This window comes from Oncorhynchus mykiss, chromosome 19, assembly GCF_013265735.2.
Source record: "Oncorhynchus mykiss isolate Arlee chromosome 19, USDA_OmykA_1.1, whole genome shotgun sequence".
Lineage (NCBI taxonomy): Eukaryota > Metazoa > Chordata > Actinopteri > Salmoniformes > Salmonidae > Oncorhynchus > Oncorhynchus mykiss.
In genome coordinates, this window is record NC_048583.1 from 11202376 (window position 1) to 11225325 (window position 22950).

Here is a 22950-nt window from a genome sequence, read left to right on the forward strand (position 1 = left end):
AGCCCTAGCAATCTGAACTAACAACTGACTGACTTGTCTATTGAGAACACACTGGTAATTCAGGAACGGAAAGAGGCAATCACATACAGATCAGTCCAACTAAACCCTGTTCATTATCAACTCACCAAAATGTTTTTAGAAGCTATCCTGATTTCCAGATTTTTTGGGGGCATGTGTCTCCATTTTGTTGATGACGAGATATCTGGCTAATTAGCATGTCTGAGCCGTCATGATGAGTGATACTCGTCTAGTACTAGACGTCCAATAATGCACCCATCTTGTTACCGCGATGAGGACGAATCAGACGGCAAAATGCCGTCGTTCAGACAACAATGGGACAACGCTAAAGAACCTGAGCCTCTCTACCTCAAGGTCACAGCGGTTCACTCAGAAGACGTGGTGAAGTCATCATCTGCATTGTGCCAAATGGAAGGGCATTCTCCGCACGTGGCAGCCACAGAATCATCAGCGCCAGGTACTCACCTGCGTTTCAGCGTCGTAAATAACCTCCACTCGCCCCACACGCCACTGACAATGGCTTTCACAGAGATGACTTCACGTCAATTAATTTAACTTATCTGGTCTGGAGTGGTGCTTTGTTGTAACACAGCCAAACACTTCCACTCTCTCTGGATGTGATATATTGTTTCCCTTGAGAGCCTTACATACCGTGTGGTTCCACTACTCTGCATCTGCCTGGCCTGACTGCCTCGGTCCTGCCTCGTTCATTCCTGGCACTTTGAATCTCCCCGCGGCAATGAAACGGCCCCAATCAAGGCACCAAAACCCCCCACAAAGCAGACAGACACAGCTGTTAGCCTGGCTAGTTAAATGCATTAGTGTGGCAGACTCGCTGCTCAACCCAACTGTACAGTACAGTGTTGTGGAAGGAGGTAGTGACTAGACTTGGGCATTATACCATACATACTAGTGGTCGACCGAATATGATTTTTCAACATGCAATATGCAAACGTGCAATATGTGCCATGTAAGAAAGCTAACGTTTAAGTTTCTTGCTCAGAACATGAGAACATATGAAAGCTGGTGGTTCCTTTTAACATGAGCCTTCAAAATTCCCAGGTAAGAAGTTTTAGGTTGTAGTTATTATAGGAATTATAGGACTATTTCCCTCTATACCATTTGTATTTCATTAACCTTTGACTATTGGATGTTCTTATAGGCACTTCAGTATTGCCAGTGTAACAGTATAGCTTCCGTCCCTCTCCTCGCTCCTCCCTGGGCTCGAACCAGGAACACAACGACAACAGCCACCCTCGAAGCAGCGTTACCCATGCAGAGCAAGGGGAACAACCACTCCAAGTCTCAGAGCGAGTGACGTTTGAAACTCTATTAGCGCGCGCCCCGCTAACTAGCTAGCCATTTCACCTCGGTTATACCCGTCTCATCTCGGGAGTTGATAGGCTTGAAGTCATAAACAGCAAAATGCTTGACGCACAATGAAGAGCTGCTGGCAAAACGCACGAAAGTGCTGTTTGAATGAATGCTTACGAGCCTGCTGCTGCCTACCACCGCTCAGTCAGATACTTGTATGCTCAGTCAGATTATATGCAACGCAGGACACGCTAGATATAGTAATATCATCAACCATGTGTAGTTAAATAGTGATTATGATTGATGGATTGTTTTTTTATAAGATAAGTTTAACGCTAGCTAGCAACTTACCTTGGCTTACTGCATTCGCGTAACAGGCAGTCTCCTTGTGGAGTGCAACGAGAGGCAGGTGGTTATAGCGTTGGACTAGTTAACTGTAAGGTTGCATGATTGGATCCCCCGAGCAGACAAGGTGAAAATCTGTCGTTCTGCCCCTGAACGAGGCAGTTAACCCACCGTTCCTAGGCCGTCATTGAAAATAAGTACATGTTAACAGACTTGCCTAGTTAAATAAAGATTAAATAAAAAAGTAACTCGGTGTCCAAAAATACAGATTTCCGATTGTTATGAAATCTTGAAAAATCAGCCATTCCTATTAAATCGGTCGACCTACATACTATATCCCGGGTATTTGGAAAAAGCCACGGGATGGTTTTTCAATACCGTCAAAATGGCTTCTTTGAAGTTTAAAAATAAATGTGAATATTTGTAGCTACTTTTTAAGTTAATACCTGCGGTCAAATACGTTAGGAGTGCAATACATTAGGAGAAAAAGCAGATTGTGTTCTTCATTTCACCTGTCCCATTATTTTACATTATGAAGCTTACCATAGTTCCCCAGAACAGTTCAGCCTGTCATGTGTTTGTAAATAGCACAATGGGAGAAAGTGGGAGCTGGTGAGTCCATAGCGTTTGATATCTATCGGCGAGTCTCTGGTCGTGTCTACGCTTGACACTTACATGCGACTTCTGCGATCAGAATACGAAAATTGCATTGAATAGACGGGTCTAGATGCACAAAACTGGCTTTGTGGTGTGATTGTGTTCAGATCCGTCTGACTACTTCAGGAGGTGGTCAGGGCTGCATTGTGTGTGGATTCCTCCTCGGTCTGGACACAGTCAGGCTACCGAAAGTGCATACAGCGGGCGATGTCATCAGCACTTCTTCCACAAGTCTCCAGAAAACTTGTGTTTTGGGACCGAGAGGGACCCTTTCATTATAAATGTAGGAGGAAACGCGTGGAACGTGTTTGCTGGACTCAAGTGCTAGCCAGCTAATCTTCAGAAAAAATGTTTTTGTTTGGCTAGAGTTATGCTAACCCGTTTGCAATCTCTTTAGCGTTGCTTGCTGGCTAGCTACAGAGGTTAGCTGGCTAGTTAGCCACGGTAGTAAGCTACTGCCATCATTTGTTGCGATATCATATTTAGCCTATTCCACCATTTGTAGAATGTATACTGGCATTTGAATATAGCACGGGAAAAGAGAATCCGGACACACTGTGGACACATTTAAATGTAGGTGTAGACGCATGACGTGTTCGGAATTCCATGATCAGAACTCTATGATCAGAATACTAAAGCTGCACGAACTGTCAAGTCTAGACACGGTTTCTGTTGTGTGGCGCACATGAGGTGAGGAAGTTACGCTTGTATGCAATTCACTACCAAATGTTTACCATCAGATACCTTATAACGGCTTTCTGCCGTGTTGGAGAAGTCAAAGATTTCTTGGCGAGTTCTGTTCAGCTGCTATTTTTTCCCTGTGCTTCCTAGTAGCGTTTTTTTCTCCTCCCCTCTGCTTTGTGTACACATGCTGCTCTTCCTTCAAATAAGCATGCATCACAACTTTTTCATTTGCACAATTTCTCTTGTTCAGTTTCACTTGTACCCACTCAACGAAAATGACATTTGATAGCGTGCTTGTATAACTTCATGAGCTGGATTTGCCAGTCTTTGTAATTAGTTTGTCCATTTTCGCTTCTTAGCATTCAGCTAAAAGCATCTATGGGACTTTAATATTACTTGTACTAATTCTGTGAGCATTCTGGCGCCCCCTTGTGTGCTATGCCGTGATACCGTAAATCCCAGTATGATGGTATGAAAATCTGGATACTGCCTAAGTCTAGTACTGACTTCCAGACCAGAGAGGACAGAGTTTGCCTGGCTGCTGCTGCCAAAGGCTAACAAGAGCCTGGCAAGTGTGGGGGCCTCCTGGCCTCTCTTCCACCCACACAGGAAGTGAGGTCATGACATTAGCACTCCGCCGTGCTAGAGTGCTCTCCGCCAGAGCGGCAAGATCAGCGTGTTGGACGAAAGCCATTTTAAGCCCCCCTAACAACAACATACATCAAGACAGTAGAGCTACATAAAATTACCATGTATTTCAAATCTATGCCAACCTAAGCAAAAACCCTCCTCTGATTTCACGCACCAGTTAGACGCGTACCACATGCTCCGAAATATCCCCACGCCTACAGCTATGGCTTTCTTCTCAGAGACAATTGAGGAGACCTCTCTAATTCTCTGCGATGTCATTTCCATCTCTCTTTTAAGAGTGAAATGAGCCTCGATAATAAATCACATCCCTGTTCAGAAGCAGAGGCAGCAGTCTGGCACGACTGGCCGACTAGAGCTTCCTGCTCCCCAGACCTCCCTCCTCTCTCTCGTTCTCTATATCTCTACATCCCTCACGCCTGTTAAAGGCCTGTCCTGCAGGGCCCTAGATGCACTTTGTGTGGTACAACAGAGAAAACCGCCCAGAGCTCTTAGCAGCTTCCCCACCACCACCAGTACTCTCCCTCTCTCTTCCCCTCTGTCTTTCCCAGCTGCACCAGCGAGCTGTTCGCAGTTCCTTATGAACTGCGGCCAACTGAGAGCCTGTGCTACTCCTGTGAGATTGGTATTACTCAGTGCCGGGGCTACGTCCTAGCCAAAGGGCTGCTCTCCGAAGCTGTACATCTCCCTGTTGTGGCTTGTCAACATGGAGAAAATCGTTACCAAGGCTAAGGCACTTCCATTCCACACAGAGGAGTAGGGGGTGGTTTGATTGAGACCAGGTAGGTACTGTGTGAAACAGATTGCTGGTAACTTTGTGATATATTTATAGGCCTCCTAGTGGACATGGAGCTTTCATTTGTTCTGTTAAATTAGGTCAATGTAAAATAAAGAGGGCACGCTGAAGATGTCGTTCGAGAGAGACCAGATCAAGTGTCATGGCCGACAATCAGGCGTGGAAGTCATCCCTGGATCTTTGTCAAGAAAACGCTCTAATTAAGCCTAACTGAATAAGTATTATGGGGGAAGGCAATGGACATCCCTAAATAATTACTTTAGGAGATTTGCATATTATGCTTCCCTGAGTCCCTTTTGTTGGGCATAAAGAAATCCTATCTTAAATTACCTGCTTAGCACCTCTAGTGAGTTTGACACTTGATGAAAAGTGTGTCCAAAACAGAGTTAATTACTCACAAGTAGCCCCCTGAAGTTATTGTGACGCGAGTTGCTTATCAGACATGTTTTTGTAATTACTCAGGGCATTGGAAATTAAATTAAGTGTCACCTCATTGACAACCTTGATTCAAAACAGCATTCTGAATGAATTGGAGGGATTCTCAGTGGATGCTAGGCTTGGGCGATATACCGTACACCGGGATATTTTTAAATACCGCTGAATGATTTTCAATACCTTAAAAAAAAATAAGATTTTTTTTTTTTTTTTATGTTTGAGGGATGCATGCTACGCCACTGTTTAAGTTAAATATGCACTGAACAAAAATATTAACGCGTAATGTTTTGGTCCCATGTTCATGAGCTGAAATAAAAATCATAGAAAAGTTCCATGTGCACAAAAAGCTTTTCTCTCTCAAATGTTGTGCACACATTTGTTTACATCCCTGTTAGTGAGAATTTCTCCTTTCCCAAGATAATCCATCCACCTGACATATCAAAAATCTGGTTAAACAACATGATCATCACACAGGTGCACCTTGTGCTGGGGACAATAAAATACAACTTTACAATGTGCAGTCTTGTCATACAACACAATGCCACGGATGTCTCACATTTTGTGGGAGTGTGCAATTGGAATGCTGACTGCAGGAATGTCCACCAGAGCTGTTGCTAGAGAATTGAATGTTAATTTGCTCTACCCTAAGCTGCCTATATATTTTGACTCGGTAACGGTTGGTACAGAAACGGTATGACAGTATGAAAATCTGCATACCGCCCAACCGTAGTGGGTGCCCATTCGAATCCTGACAATACCTGCAGGCCTTGGTATTGCCAGCCAGCCTACCTGTTTGATGCAGAAAGCAACAACACATTTTAAATGTGTATTGATCAAACCCCAGAAGCTTCTCTGGAACCAGGCCCATTATAAAGTTAACTTACCCCAACAACTTTCATTTAAGATCAACCGCTGTAGCGGCCTCCCAATTACTATCCATTCAATTCTCCATCAAGTCACGGAGAGACTGAATGGGGCCAGTTTTAGTCCTACCCACTGAATCTGAATGGTGTTGAACGCGGTGGGTCTCAAACTCCCCTCTATGTAAGCGTATGCTGAAGGAGGCATCCCACCACCTTGCCCTTTAATTCATTTCTAAGTGAAAGCCTGTGTATCATTATTCGCTTCAGCTCCAGCCGGCAGACACCGCGGTCCATGAGAGCCCGCGCCCCGTCAAGTTGAGGGGTGGTGGGGGGTGGAAAGTGGCGGAGGGGGATTCTTGGCAGAAATTCCCCACAAATTTGATGCCAAGAGCAAAATGGAAACCTCCCCTCATTTTCCTTTCCCCTTAATCCAATGTTTTCAAGCCCCGGCCCCGCCAAGGTCATTATAATCATAGAAAGTGGAAGGGCGCCAGTGACCCGCCATTACAGTAAGGTACAGAACCACCCAGCACTCGGTCGGTCAGGTAGAGGCAGGGGCTAAAATCCCTCCATTTCAAATGCAGATAACCTGAGGAACCAGCAGAGGAGGAGACAGGGAGAGGAGAAAATGTCTCCCTCTCCCAGTGCCCCTGACCTTTTGCCCTTCATGATCGGGTATCTCTCTCTCATTTATTTTTAGCTTACAATTCGTATCCATATCTTGAGTTTAAGCCTACTTCAACATTTATTCGGGAGATAGGCCCTATAGCCTAAAGCTAATTCAGAATGGTTGCGAAATTATCAAGAGTAGAGAGAGGTTTTAGAAGTAATATTTGGTGACATAACACAAGTATGACCAATGACCTAGAAACCTCTGGGCCTGAAAGAATGCTGCTTGCGTTGACAATATTTCAAAACCGACCTCCAGCATAATCTACACGTTTAAAAAAGGTACTACTTTTACATGTAAAAATCTCTATGCTTTATCCATGTGATAATTTTACCGTCAATATTTACAGTAAGTAATCGGCCAATAGAATTCAACATAGATAATCATGCACGTACCAAAATCATAAAGAGTGGCCGTTTTCATTGTGGCGCCAAAGGGCATGTTTACTTGTCTGAGTGAGGGCGCTGCACTGTACTGTGACCTCCATGGCCAGCTTGTGAGTATGTGTGTGTACCCTCTCTCACATGCCATGTATGCTAATATACACAGCATGACGCTTGGCCTGCACAGAGCACAAAGCAGAGTACACAACCCCAAATATCTAGACCTGCATGTGTCTGGGCTAAGATAAAGCACCTTTAGTAGTTTAAAGGCAATGTGTAATCGTGCTCTTTTCACCAGAGGGCATCGGTACAGATGCAGACATCTGAACTTCAATATTGTGCTTGTTCCTGGCACGTGACCAATCGGTGTAGGTGTTGTTAGCTGAACAATGAAAACAAACAGACAGTCGGCCAATGAGGTGAAGTGGCACTGTCTTCCAGTCAGTGTGGGAGGAAAACCTATACAGAATAAATAAACGTTGTCCTGTATCAGTTGTGATTGAATGGGGGGAGAAGTAAAAAAATTGGCCACAACTTCTTAAAAGAAAAAGCTCTCTATGTTATTATATGAAATCCTGTAATTGACGCATACAATAGGCTATTACATGATGTAACATGTCTATAACATTACTTAATCCAGGGGTGTCAAACTCATTCCATGGAAGGCCTAGTGTCTGCTGGTTTTTGGTTTTTCCTTTCAGTGAAGACCTAGACAACCAGGTGAGGGGAGTTCCTTACTAATCAGTGACCTAAATTCCTTAATCAAGTACAACGGAGGAGCGAAAACCCGCAGACACTCGGCCCGCCATGAAATTAGTTTTACATGTTGTCACCCATATAATACAACTAAATAGTTGGAGCCCCAGGGTATGGTGCGTCAGTTAGTGGAGGTGAGCGGAAGGAGCTACAGTAGGACAGGTTCATTGTAATGGCTGGAATGGAATCAAACAGAGGGAAACCGCGTTGACCATTCTATTTATTCCATTGCAGCCGATTACAATGAGCCCGTCCTCCTATATCTCCTCCCACCAGCCTCACTGATGTCATTATACGCTACAGAGCATGACCTGCTCCGTCCACTCCAGCGGCGTTTCTAGGTACGTACATTCGCCATCAGTAACATGTGAGTGAGAGCTTACTGTCCAAATATCACTCTCTCACCCAGCCAACCAACGCAATTTCTCTAGTTCAACTCTGGGTTAAACACCTGAGCGCTGTATCAGTGGATGAGGAGAGAACGGTCTTATTTTGGGGATGTTTTGTGACTGGGACTGGATATGTGGATGTTTGTAGTAGCCTAAATACTCACATGTGGAAAGATTGGACACAAATAGCTCACACTATGGCACTACAAACGCTAATTTGATATTTACTGCACTGTTTTCACATTTTGTAAACTTCATACAAAGTTTACAAATCCCCTTTTGATCACAGCTAGTAATAGCCTGAACAGTTGCATTGTTTGACATTTAAGAAAGACTACACTGTGTCATTATGGTACATTCATTAAGTCATCATTGATTTATGAGATTAATTACATTTGCATACCAATATAACTCATTAAGCCATGTTCTTACGCAGGTCCTCAGGACATTGCACTACAGCAGGGGAAATTGCCACACTAAGCCAATTCCTATGTGATCATTTTATCCACACATTCTACCTAGAAGTCATCATCTAGCGGTCGAAGTGTGTCACTGCAGCTTTTCATTATTGGACTGATAAAAGCACAATCTTAACATCCAAACTACACAGGGTCAAATGAACAATGCATATACCAAAATCGCACATTCTGATGTACATTCGGAGTAACGACATAACGAGAAATGGGGAAAGTGTCATTTCGCGTCTCTAGCCCGCGTTATTGATCATAGTCTGTCTGCAATGAATGGCTGCAAAGGGAAGGGAAAAAAACTGAACTTCAGGTGACCGACCATGGCTTTGACATGCAGACAAGAACCTCGCTGAACTGGGCGGAAGAAAATGCCTCTGCTTCAAAAAAAAATAGCATCTCCAGACTTTCAAGAGCTCGACGTAAAAACCGAGCGAGCGCCTACCGAGGGAACCAATACACCCGTTTTGAGTGGTGAGAGAGAAAGTTAGACGTTTATATTAACCGAAATGTGAAGTTAGCTACCAAGCGTTGCTAGATAGCGCTATTACTAGGAACACTGAGGTACGGTTAGCCCCTAGTCTGGCTTGTCTGATCCGACTGACCCTTCATTTTATTGCGGCCAGATTCTCAGATCCTCCCCTTTCTCCCCCGAAAGAGACTCGCTCGCACCGACAGATAAACGAAAACGCTCAGACATTATACCATATACAACCGATACACAAGCTATCTGACCGCAACCTTTAGGGGAAAGGGGACCTTTATCGATTATACTTGATTAAAGCCACGTACAGCTCATGCACTCGTTGGCTAGCTAACGTTACTCATCGCCAACAACATGGCTGCCTTGCTCAGACCTAAAAAAAGGAGAAATAACCTACGCCGTGTCTTTGTCTGTTTCACCTCTTTAACCCTAAACTACTGCGCAAAACACACGAAGACCCATTAAAATTGCACAAAACCAGCAAACGACTTACGTGAAGGCAGGCGTTTGGGTTGCTCCTGCTTCCTCCTTGGCATTTTCCCCCTTTTTGTCACATTCTCCTCCTTGTTTTAGGGATAAGAAGAAAAAAGGTTTTTTCCCATTGAGATTGTAGGCGAGAGTGATGGCAGGGACTGTATACCTGTCTTGTCCTCGCGGTTTAAAGTGTATTGTTGGGTATAGGACCACAGGAGGAGGAGGGTTCTGTGCTGTTGTTGTTGCCGTGTCTTGACTATGGCTGCTCTCTGTGTAAGTGTGTCTCCGAGCCCCTAACTAACACTAATGCCGGGATCAAAGGGCAGCAACAGTAGAGCAGACACACACACGCTCGCACACACGCTCTAGAGGAGCTCGCCCGCGATAGCGGCGTAGAAACGGACAAGGTGCCCCCAAGCTTATTAATATTGCGGAGTGCAAAACCCCTACATATTTTTTTAAATGTATTTGATAACTTCTATAAATAATAAATAAGGCAAATATACTGAAATACAGTATAAGTACAGTATTTTTCATATTGATTGTATTTACTTTTTTATTTATATTACACATACATTATAAATATATTTTCAAAATGTGAAATGTACATTTCGTGAATTGATGAAATTATGGATTGAATAGTAATTCAGAAGCCCAATGGAAATCCCCAGTTTCCCCAAATAGACAATTATGATTAATTTGCATGAAACATACATTTGAAATGAACCCATTCACTTTCACACTTGCATAACCCCCATAATCATTAGGCTACAGATGCACACATTTCATTTCTTGCTATTGTTTTTATTTTTTTCAATGCCGTATGTCACATGAACTGTAAGTAACTGCTGTGATATTGGTCTCAACAATAGTGTAACTCTCCTCTGTGAGGAAAAAAAAGTAGAAAACAACACTTTATTGCATTTCCACGTAGTTCACCCCCAACTTATCCCTCTGTAAATCATCTAAATTACTACATGTTTTACCCTTCACTTGTTGCATTTCCACGTTGGGTCATATCATATACATTTAATAACAATGTTAAAAATGGAAATCTCCATTCCTCTCCCTCGCGGTGGTGGCATTGGGTTGAGTTTTTCACAGCGCAGCCTGTCCCGTCTCTCTTCCTGCTGCTGGGCTCCTGCAGGCTGTGTTCACTTGGCCCGGCACATTCTTTCACACCTCTCAGTGTGTGAGGAGAGCTGTGTCTTCATCCCTCCATCCTGCCATCCCTCCATCCCTTGCCACCTCCTCCCTCTGAGAGAATAGTCCTAAATGGCACCCTATTCCCTATAGAGTGCACTACTTTTGACCAGAGCCAATTGGGCTCATATGGCTCTGGTCAAAAAGTAGTGCACTCTATAGGGAAACAGCGTGCCATTTGAGATGCAGATTATGAGAGGCGCAGGAGGCTCGTTACCGTGGCAATTAGCAGAAGCCCAAATTAGCCCTCCTGGCTGGACTGCCTGTATCATGTCCACAGGTGACACGGCCACTTTGCATTTTTCTAATTAGGAAAGAGCATAACATGATTAAAATGTCTATTATCTATCATAAAGGTCCAGAGAGAAGCTGGACAAGTCCTAGTCAAGTAACAGTAATCAGTAGACATATGTAGAGAACACATGTGAGTCATATGACCACATTAGAAGTACAAGAAAGAGGCCTAAGGAATGAGTATATTCTATTGTGAATTTTTATTTTGTAAAAATCTTTTTTAAGTGTCAAATACACCGGATAAGTGCAGTGAAATGTGTTGTTTTACAGGGTCAGCCTTGGTTATACAGTCACACCTGAAGCAAATTAGGGTTAAGTGCCTTGCTCAAGGGCACATCGGCAGATTTTTCACCTTTTCACCTCGGGTATTCAAACCAGCGACCTTTCCGTTACCAGCTCAAACGCTCTAACTGCTAGGCTACCTGCCATGCAGTGTATGTATAGGCTGAACGTCACATAAGGAAACGTGTGTTATTGTATAAAGGTCCTGTTGAGGAAATCCAAGGTTAGTGAGAATTCACAGTACATAGTGCATGTGCATGGCAGTAGGTTGAACTCTGGTGTACCTCCAGCCTCTCCACTCCTGTGTTGTGTTGAAAGGGACTAAACCATAGGGTGTCTGACACCAGTACAGGCGCAGGCATGTGTGAATATGTGTGTGTGTGTGTGGACAGCTGGGGTGTGTGCTTCACCTGCACCAGCAACTGAGCACTCATAACAGAGGACCAGGTGTTGACTGCCCACCCCTCCCTCCACCCACGACCAGCATGGTCACAGCATAGTTGGAAACGAGGGGTTAAATGTTCACTGTTGCTTCCATCCTATTCATTCTCTATATTTACATACTGTACAGTCAGTCTGAAGCCAGATCGTTTCTTTTCCTGCTGCTGAGAATATACTGCATGTAATTACATATTAAAACATCAAAACATACTTTATATGTACACCATAAAACGTGAAATATACTTTAGTAGCCTTTAGCCTATATCTTATCAAGCAATCTGTTAGACATCTGTGAAAGTTGTGATGACAAAGTTTACAGATGATACTCCTGATGAACAAGTGAAACTAAGCCTTCTTTGACAATGACATATTCATCCAGATCATTTGACGCAATAAACTATGTCAACTCATGGAGAGAGAAAGAGAGATACGGAGAGGAAGAGAGAGAGTGTGGCGGGCCGCAGTCCTGTTTTTGTTCTCTGAGTCTAGGTTGGTCACCATGGCGAGGTCACAGTCTGTTCTCTGACCCCAACAATGCCAGGCCGCTGAGGTAATGCTGGCAACTTGACAATCCGCTGATAGTAGCCATGGCAACGCCAGCATGACCTCACTCAGGGTTGCACCCAAAGGTCAAAGCTCTGACATCGTGCTCTATCAACGGTTCCGCAATCTATGTCAAATTTCCAAGTTAGAAAAACAACAGAGTAGGGAAAGTGAATCAATCAAAAGTGGATTTCAAACGTTATTAGTGTAAGTGTTATTCACAATCACTTTTCTAATTACTTGGGAATCTATTGATGTGCACAAAACACATTTGCCACACCTAGGCCGCAGTCAGTACTGCCCATGAATTTACATACATAAATATTAAATGGTGCCTAAACTCAATACAACTCAACCAGGGAGGCCTCATCACACCTGTCACAGCTAATATCCTTCCTCCTATACAATAATATATCATAATATATAATATAAGTAGCACAGTTTGTAGGAAATAAAATCCCCTTAGCTAATTATATTTCCTTTAGCTTTACTGATAACTGCCGGTGTTCCGCTGCTTTTAAAAACAGCTAATTTTGTCAGTTGGCATTAATACGACTTATTAAAATGCTTCCCTGCAGCAGCGTGGCAGTTAGCGAAATGGAAATTTCAGGTGCTTCAGCGGAGGATGGGGGAGGTGGATAAAGAGGAGTTTCTGTCTCAGGGTGCATGAGCCTGGCTTCTCCACTTTCTGCTCTCTCTCCATCTCTATTCGTACTGTCCCATGTGGCCTAGTCTAGGTTAGCTATAGCGCTAGGCTAACACTAGCTGGATGTAGCCTAGCCTTGGGGTAAACCGCAACATCTGGCCCCTGTCCAGCCGCGACTGTCGCAGGCTGATAAATCCTCACAAGGTGGCTGGTGCCAGGGTTTTCCGGTATATGCCACCTGTCCCCCCGACACACACCAACTACACACACAGACACACACCCCTTACACCAAACCGGCCACTAGGGGCAACAATGAGCACTGTTACCTTCACATAGGTTTTGGTTTTGCTAGGGCGTTGCGGACAGGGATGGAGGATGGGCGTAAGCATCCAAAGGAAGGCATGTTCAAATCCAACAATAGAAAATTGTTTTAGAATTTTTTGTTTTAAGCCTATCCCAAACCTTAACCCTTACCTTAACCATTTGGAGTTAGTGCCTAAACTTACATTTGTTTGAACAACTTCCAAATTTTTGGTTTGAGAAACATGGATGAACGTCTAATTCTGGCATGAGACTGTGAGAGCTGGTAGCTCACACACCCCTCCCCTCCTGCTCACCCCAACTACTACTCCATACACCTCAACTACTCCATACACCCCAACTACACCATACACTCCAACTACCCCATACACCCCAACTGCTCCATACACCCCAACTGCTCCATACACCCCAACTGCTCCATACACCCCAACTGCTCCATACACCCCAACTGCTCCATACACCCCAACTACCCCATACACCCCAACTGCTCCATACACCCCAACTGCTCCATACACCCCAACTGCTCCATACACCCCGAACTGCTCCATTCACCCCCAACTACTTCATATACCCCAACTACTCCACACATCCCAACTACTCCATACACCATACAGTCCAACTACTCCATGCACCCCAACTACTCCATACACCGCTCCCCTCCTGCTCACCCCAACTACTCCATACACCTCATCTAACCCTAACCCCCCCCCCACACACACACACGTTTGTTTTACTATACTTGTGGGGACCAAACAATTGATTCCCATTCAAAATACTATTTTCCCTAACCCTAACCTTAACCCCAAAACCCTAAACCTAACCTCTAACCCTAATTGCAACCCTAACCGTAATTGTAACCCTAAACCTAACACCCCAACCTAAAAAAAATCCCCACTTTTCCTTGTTTTACTATCCTTGTGAGGACTTCTGGTCCTTCTAGTAAAAGGATAGTAAAACCAAATCACACACACACATTGTCCTTCAAACACACACAGACACACACACACACATGCTGCCCTCTTGCTCCCTCCTGTCCCCCCCTTCCCTTCACCTGGCCTGACGCTGGACACACACACACACAGACACACACACCCTTCGCTAGCTGGCCTGACAGTTTGACAGAAGCAGGTGGCCTCGCTCCCTTTCTTGCCCTCTGGCCTTCCGAGCTCTCACCCCCGGTGGGGACGTTTGGGCGTAGAGAGGGGCCGTTGTCGCCTCGCCTTGTCCTCCCCTGACCAAATATCACTGGAGAGAGGACATGACTTAGGACACATCCCAAATGGCAACTAATTTCTTTACACAATGCACTACATTTGACCAGAACACTATGGGCCCTGGTCAAAAGTAGTGCTCTATATAGGGAATAGGGTGCCATTTGGGACAGAGCCTTACATAACACCCCACCCACCATGCTTTGGTTCAGTCTAATACTGTAGCTTCACTCACTCCTACAAAACACACACACAGGCACACTTTCTCTCTCTCTGCGACTGTGTGACAGAGGCAGGTGGCCTATTTTCTGCCCTATGACCTTCAACACTTCCCCTGTAGTAGGGAGACAGTCACCATACTGCAGACACACACACACACAGAGGAGGAGTCTAGGTTGCCCCTGGTGAACTGGGGGAGAGGTCTTGCTAAGGCCCCAAGGGGCAGGGTGGGGGGGAGGGCAAGTGTGGGTCCTTCAACTCAGAGAGTTATTTTAGCCTCTGGGGCAGTCCTGACTAGTTGAAGGGTCATCCCTAGAAGGTTACTCAACATGTATACTGTACTGTACTGTATATGGCCTACTACGGTAACACCCGTGGGATGATTTTAATTTCGGTTCAATTCATTGTGTGTGTATATCCTTGTATGATATCCTGTATCTTTGTTTAACGTTACAATGATAATGTTGGATGCAGTGTGTGTCATAAAACGTGCTACACTGGTGTTTATTTGTATGCCGTTGTTTGAGTGTATGATATGGGTCTCGTTGTGTGTGTGTGTGTGTGTGTGTACCTACTGTACTGTATGTCAGGGGAAGAGAGGCCCCTGATTACTGCCAGTTCATTGTGTAAATGAGGCGCGCTGAACATGTTCTGATAACTCTAATGTGTTCCCAGTCCCAGCTTGATTTTATTGCCATGCTCCTAATAGGATATTGCCACTATCGCAATTTGGATTAACTTCCGTGCCGCTGCTGTTGAACTGACTGACTGTGTGTGTGTGTGTGTGTGTGTGCTCCATAAAAAAAATATTCTGAATAAAAATATATTTAGGAAAATCATGTGACTTGTGTGAAACTGGAGACCTGTGAATTAGAAACGTAAGTGTAACCAGCGACTGTATATTAAATATAAATAGCAGTGCAAGGAAAATGAATGCGAATTAGCTGGATCGTGGTGTGAAAGCGCTCTAACTCGTATTTACATTTGACTATTTTCATGTTGACCTTCCACTGGCAAAGATAAATAACACACACTCGGGTAACAAAACACTGGTAGTGGAGGCGAGATGTGCCACCGACATGTTTTTGTCTGTGAGGAGCGTGATCACTCTCACTCACAGGGAGTCTGCGTTTGTTCTCTCTGTGGTTCCTTTGTCTCAGCCCACCTACACTCCTCCCAGGCTCCTCCCACCTCCCCAGCCAGTCGTCCAATGGTGTTGTCTTCAGGTGTTGACCTTATCGGGTGGAGGTCAAAGTCAGGTCAGGGATCTGTTGCTAGGCTACCATCAGATAACTAGCGGGGGTTGGCACTTGGCAGCCGCTTGCTGCCTAGGTAGCTGCTCTCTCTGTCATTCACTGCTTGTCATGTAATCTCATTCATTTGCAGACAATTGCCTGGACGTCAGAAAGGCTATCTGCTCCATGCTGTTGTAATGAAAACACATTCAAATATTAAAAGCGGCCAAGCTAGAGCCCCATTACCAGCCAGCTCTACTTGGCATTGGCACACATCCGTTATTATACGATCATGCCAATTGTCATGTGGTAACGTGAACCATTTAAATAGGTAGTGTTGGTGACTGCCTTCGTCAAAATGACAGTATGGTGGCTGGCTGTCAGGGCTAGGTAAATTACACTGTAAAAGGCATAGCCTGCACCAAAATGGCACCCTGTTCCCTATATGGTGCACTACCTTTGACCAAAAGCAGTGCACTATATAATGATTAGGGTGCCATTTCAGAGGCAGACAAAGGGAAGGATTATGGGAAAGTAATGTGAAATGGACGAGGAGGGATCGGCATCTTTTGATTAGCTTTATTTGATTAAATACTGCCACATAAATTAGATATTAATCTGGTATATTGCATTCAAAAGGAAGACCTGAGGCGTGTGTGTGTGTGTGTGTGTGTGTGTGTGTGTGTGTGTGTGTGTGTGTGTGTGTGTGTGTGTGTGTGTGCGCATTCTTATACAAGTGTGGTTGCGTGCTCATACAGTACAGGCAGTGGTGGTAAAAGCACTGAATTGTCATACTTGAGTAAAAGTAAAGATACCTTAATAGAAAATGAATCAAGTAAAAGTGAAAGTCACCCAGTAAAATACTACTTGAGTAAAAGTCTAAAAGTATTTGGTTTTAAATATACTTAAGTATCAAAAGTAAATGGAATTGATCAAATGTAATTAAGTATCAAATTTAAAAATATAAACCATTTAAAATGGCTTATATTAAACAAAATAGCCGGCACTATTGTTTATTTTTTTAACACTGATTGAAGTGGATTTAACAAGTGACATCAATAAGGGATCATAGCTTTCACCTGGTCAGTCTATGTCATGGAAGAGCAGGTGTTCCTAAAGTTTTTTCCACTCAGTGTGTGTGTGTGTGTGTGCTTGGCAAATGACCGATCCATTCATGACTCATTCTGAGAAACAAGTGGTTGTGCGCTCACCCCCCTACCTTTTAAATAGAGTGAACAAAAACCAAGTGTGGCAAAGTATTCTATTTAGAGAGAGTGCTGTTGCATCTTCACACAAACACCATATTCTCTCCCACTCAGCAGCTCCAGCCACCTGGCCATTTATCTATGTGAAGACTAGAAGAATTCTTAACTCTCATTCTGATGAACGACATCATAAATCCGGTCTCATTTTCAAATCCATTCTCACACGGCGGTCCTGAGCAGAAGACCAGCTGACACTGTGTCGTATGTCTCTTCTCCCAGGTTCCTCTCTGGGGGACACGCACTCTGTCGGTGTCACGCCGGCTGAGCCGGGTGGAGGTTAACCGCCAGGTCGGGAGGATTGGGTCATCAGAGGGGTTTGTGTGGACACTAGAACCCCCCCCCCCCCCCTAACGGTGAAGCATTGGCTCTCGTGGTGGGGTTCTAGAGTCCTAGCTCTTCTGTGATTGGCACGTTCTGAAAAAGAACGTCTCGGTGTCTTGGGCACTTGCCAGCTGACAGCTGAGATTTATCGGGGCACGCTGGCCCGCCGCGAGGACTTCTCTTGTAACATGGTACTCCTGTGAAAGGGATAAAGAAATTAGTGTTAAACATTTCCCCCCACACCGTCGAGATATTTCGTTACAGTCTCTCTTCTTTTTTTTGGTCGATATGGCGACTTGGGAATCAATCCAGAACCGCCACAGTACCACATAGTCAGTGCTCCTGTTTTAAATCCGTGCATATTCATGAGGGTGAGTGGAGAATGTTGCTGTACTGTCTGTTGAGTCACAGGTCCTCTGTGGCAGGAAGCACTCCTGGTCAAATGGCAACCGAGAGAGAGAAAGAGTAAGAAAAAGAGAGTGGGAGAGAGATAAGATGGAGAAAGAGAGGGGGAGAGAGATAAGATGGAGAAAGAGAGGAGGATGAGAGCGAAAAAGAGAGGAGGATGAGAGAGAGCGAGGGGGGAGGAGAAAGAGAGAAAGAGAGAGCTATAGAAAGAAAGAAAGAAAGAGAGGAGGGGGCGAGACAGAGAGACAAGTGCGAGAGAGAGAGAGAGAGAGCAAAAGAGAGAGTGTGTGTGTGTGGGATTTGAAAGGAACAGCTCCTGGCTGACTGTCTTGGATATTTATTCCTTTCTAAAGCAATGAGGTGTTTGGAGAAAAAGGCCATACTGTCGGTGCAGGGAGCTGTTAACTTTGGTTCCTCTATCTGACTACACTGTGTTGATCCCATGAACTATACAGTAAACCAACCGCAAATACATACTCTGATATGTACAGAGCCTCTTTTGATCCCGAAATGCCACTCTTAGGTAAATTCAGAATCAGTAACGAGCGTGTTTGCATCGCATGTCGTCACCACATCGAGAGGAAAACAAAACACAGTGTACAACCTCTATCAATTGTCCATTCATTCACAGAGCATTGGGCGACTCCACCATCTTCATGTCACCTGCCAACATCTAGAGGTAACTCAGCCAGGGTGATGAACAGAGAGATAGGCAATGAAACACAAGGTGTGACAGTATGGCGATATGTTACGGGATGCAGCTAGGCAGAGGGGCTCATAATGAAAGCAGGACGAGAAGGCTTTGTTCCAAATGTCACGATGCATATTTATGGCCTGCCGATGGAGTGGCTCCTTGTATAAGCACCATCAATCCATTCACCATCCCTCCGTCTAGCGATGGTCTGACAAAAGCACAACCACTCTCTGTCTTCAACACTTCGGCTGCATGGCTGGCGACTAGCTCACATTCTAGTCAAATGGGCAACCTGATCATGTGATGATAGGGAGTTTTTCCTAGCCACTGTGCTTCTACATCTGCATTGCTTGCTCTTTGTGGTTTTAGGCTGGGTTTCTGTGTACTTTGGGACATCTGCTGATGGAAATAGGGTTATATAAATGAATTTGATTGATTGATACTGTAAATCTCATACTGTCGTTTTCAATATGAGATCTTAAATATATTGTGGATTATTACATAATTGTTGCTTGATTGTTACCTTATTTAAAAAAAAAAAGTAAAATAGGGGAACCCTTGGTGTCAATTATTGTCCTTGGAAGCATAGTATTATTACTAAAAGATAAGGCAGCACCATCGTTCTTTATCATAGTGATTGGCTTTGTGTTGTAGTAACACTTGATTTGGTACAGAACTACAGCAGCAGCTTTCATTCATTTCCCACCACTTCAGAAGATGCCACAAATGGAGAGATCAACGTCATAGCCAGAGTAAAATAAGAAACATGGGAGGGCATCACACTGAATCAGACACTCGGAGTAAAGCTCCAGCAAGCACTCTCCCACTAAGAGGGGGATCCCAAGGGATCCAGCCCCGTGTTGGCTGGCCCGCTCCTGGGCTGCTATGCAGTGGAGGGTGGGGGAAGACTGACTGTCTGGCTGTCTGTGGTCCCACTGCTCCTGAGGGAGATAACATGCCTCCAGGGCTAGGCTGATTTGAGCCGGTCCAAGCACTAACCCTTGGGGGATACCAACCAGGCAGGCTGGGTTCTGTTAGCCTCTATTTCAGTCAGCTGTACGGCTGTCGGCGGGTGGAGCTTGGTAGCTGTGGAAAAAGAGAAGAGGCTTTCATCTCTCTCTCTCTCTCTCTCTCTCAGAACGTCTCGGTGGATTTCCTCCCAAATTACAGGGAGTGACTACACTCCACCTCCCCCGCCTCGCACCGTGCCCGGCTCACCGGAGGGCCTTGGGGGCCAGCACACCGCTGTCAATGCTCAACGCTGACTCATTAAGAGAAAGTCAGTCGGATGTATCATTGGACTGGAAATAATAAGGAGGAATAAACCTCAAAAGCATTGAAGTATGCATATTATGCACATTGTGTTTCTGCAGGTAAATCTAGTATTGTATATCTGGCAGGGGCTTGTAAATGCATTCTAGGAATACTTTAATATTTTATCCACCTGTTTACACTTGGCAATGTATTTCTATATCAAAAGTGCTGCATCTGAACTGAAGCAGTGACCTGTCCACCACAGTAGCCTTGGTGGATGACAGTTATTGTTATATCTCCTAGTGTGGAGCGACAGGCAAACCTGGGATAAATTCATAAGAGCACCACCAGTGAATGGAACTGGCCTTCATAACATCACACCATCCCAGCACCAGACTAAAGACATCCAGGTATCTGGGAATATAGTGAAGGTGGCAGCTGTGGTTTCCATGGTCCTTTTCTGATCAAGGGGGACCGTTGCCCATCACTTCCAAGCGATTACCTCTATACAGTAAGGGATTAGTATTGGGATAGAACAAGACCACGCCAGCAGGCAATCTGTTTTTCAGTTGAAAACTCCCTTGAGGTTTTCCATTATCCCCCTCCATATCCAGCCTGACCTGGAGAGAAAACCTGGCCTCGGAGGGTCAACTCAGTCTAGACGCTCTGCACCCAACCCCCCTCCTTTCCTCCGCCCTCCATCCATCCTGCCTGCGGACACTAGAGGGATGGAAGGATGGAGGGCCGCCCCCACCTCCTCTCACCTTCAACCTCTCCCTACTTCCCCTCTCTCTCTCCATCCCTCCAACCCCTAAGCAACAACAGCATCTCTCACCACCATAATCTTTCCATTTCGTGGCCCTTCCTCTAGGGGTTAGGGGTCTCTAGGTTGAGAGGGAGGGATTTGTCTGAGAATCGACTGTTGCTCTCACTGGCTGTCCATTTGAGCCGACCTCTGTTGTTATAGATACTAGGCTGGTCAGACAGAGCAAAGAGAAGCCACATCTGGCCACAGCACATAGTTATTATATTAGAGGTTGCCATTTTCAACTTTCAATATCCCCCCGTAATGGTCAGTGTGATCGGTTAAGCTTCTGATACACCATGTGGAGGGAGCATGGGTCACGGTAAGTCACTGTAATGAATGTGAATCTGTCTTGGCTTCTTCCTTTCGGCAGATAGCATTCCCTTCTGTATGAATTCTGCACAGAGTTGGAATGAATACATAGCTAAAATATATATATAAAGCTTGGATGCCTTTTCTGATGATACCTCTCTGACATGTCATTCTAAGGGTATGATTTTCCGCACAAAGGCAGAGGGGCGTACACGGTCAGGTTGGGTTCACACCGGAGGTGATATTAGAAAATCCCCCACCAAGATACAATGATGATGGAGAAGACGACGTGACCCGTGTGTTTCTACATGGCCGTTGACCATGTATTTAAATTCAGTATGACTTTACAAGCTGAATTCATGGCTCCAAGCCATTATAGTTAAGAATGTGTGCCAATACAATGAGAGGGAAACAACAGTACATTTAAGTTTTACGTTCAAAACAACTTACAGTAGTGAATGCATACATTTACATACTGGTCCCCTGTGGGAATCAAACCCACAACCCTGGCATTGCAAGCGCCATGCTCTATCAACTGAGCCACACGGGAGCCATGACATAACATTCATAACTATAAATTCAATTCAAATTAAAGGTGCTCTCTACTATACTGTAGAATTTGTCCAAAGACATAGGACGTCATTGTCTTTGGTGCCTACCAAAGGGACATCAGATGTATTTTTCCCTGGTAAAATCCTATTTACACACTAGCGCCCGATTCCCGAAGACGGCAACAGGGGGAAGGAAGAAACCAGCTAATTGAATATTCATTAACCTGTGCCTAGGTGTATACAAGACTCTTAACTACTCTTGTTTATGATTTAAGGACTTGTAGCACTGACCTCAGTTTAACACAGCAGCAGATACCAAATTAACCTCTAGCCTCCGCAGGGCTAGCCATGCCCCGCTAACAAGAAACCTGTCTAGACCAAGCTACATGTACTTTATGATTCCTCCTCTCACTGCTTCATTCTTCTCTCTTCCTCCCTCCCTCCAAACACACACAGCCCATGCTCTCTCCTCTGCATCTCTCCCAATACACACACACACACACAGCCCATGCTCTCTCCTCTGCCTCTCTCCCAACACACACACACACACACACACAGCCCATGCACTCTCCTCTGCCTCTCTCCCAATACACAAGCACATACACATACACACACACACACACACACACACACACACATACACACATACAGTCCATGCTCTCTCCTCATCTGTACATTTTTCTCTGCCTCTCTCCCAATTCATACACACACACACACACACACACACACACACACACACACACACACACACACACACACACACACACACACACACACAGCCCAACACTCTCTCCTCCTCCTCCTTTCCCCACCATATACCCCCATCCTTCTTCTTCTTCTCCCAAACTCATTTCTCATATACCTCCAAACCTGTGTTGTTTTTGGGTCACGACTCACACCCCAGCATCTCTGGGTTATCAGATGACATACTTTATCTTGGTGAGTGATAATGTACCTTATACAGGAAAAAAATCACAGGGATCTGAAAACATTATCAACAGAATGGGAATCCTCCACTTCCAATAGAGCAATTCTGAGTGTATTGCACCATCCTATGATGAGCATGATTCTATTGGTGATGGTGAGATAAAATGGATGTGTAGGAATCAAATAGTGGTTAGTGGTTGCAGCTAATATGCTCATGCATTTTTAATGAAGTGGTTATAAGTGGCAATGAAAGCATAATGCCCGGCATGTCAGTCGGTCATTATCACGGGGAATAGTTTTACAAGGTAATGCAATGCAAATACAGGTATTTCGACTATATATAATGTATCTACATAATAGTGCTGTCTCCATTAAGTGGTTCAAATGACAGTAAAAAAAAAACTTTAAGCCTGTATTTCGAAATCATTTATTGCTGATATGCAGATTAGACAGAAGACCTAGTAGACTGTTTAATGCATGCAAATTAATAAAAGCTTTCACATTATCTCACTCATACATGTAATAAAATATCCACCTATTCATTTAATTGTTTTCTGAGAGTTTTCAAAAAATATTTTAAATATACCCTGAAGTAGTAGTGAGAAATCCAAAACGCGGTTTTGAAGATAGATGTT

General features: G+C 44.5%; 1 protein-coding gene across 4 annotated transcripts in view; it reads right to left on the reverse strand.

Annotated features, from left to right (window-relative positions):
- Window positions 1–9751, reverse strand: part of LOC110497368 (zinc finger protein 827) — a 96248-nt gene extending 86497 nt beyond the window's left edge. For 3 of the 4 annotated variants that reach the window (XM_036954283.1, XM_036954282.1, XM_036954285.1), the window contains exon 1: window positions 9403–9750. In XM_036954283.1, the coding sequence (XP_036810178.1) occupies window positions 9403–9445 (43 nt within the window). In that variant the 5' untranslated portion in view covers window positions 9446–9750. Of the gene's footprint in view, window positions 1–9402 lie in introns of all 4 variants that reach the window. The other variant, XM_036954284.1, reaches the window with a different exon arrangement.
- Between the last annotated feature and the right edge of the window lie 13199 nt (window positions 9752–22950).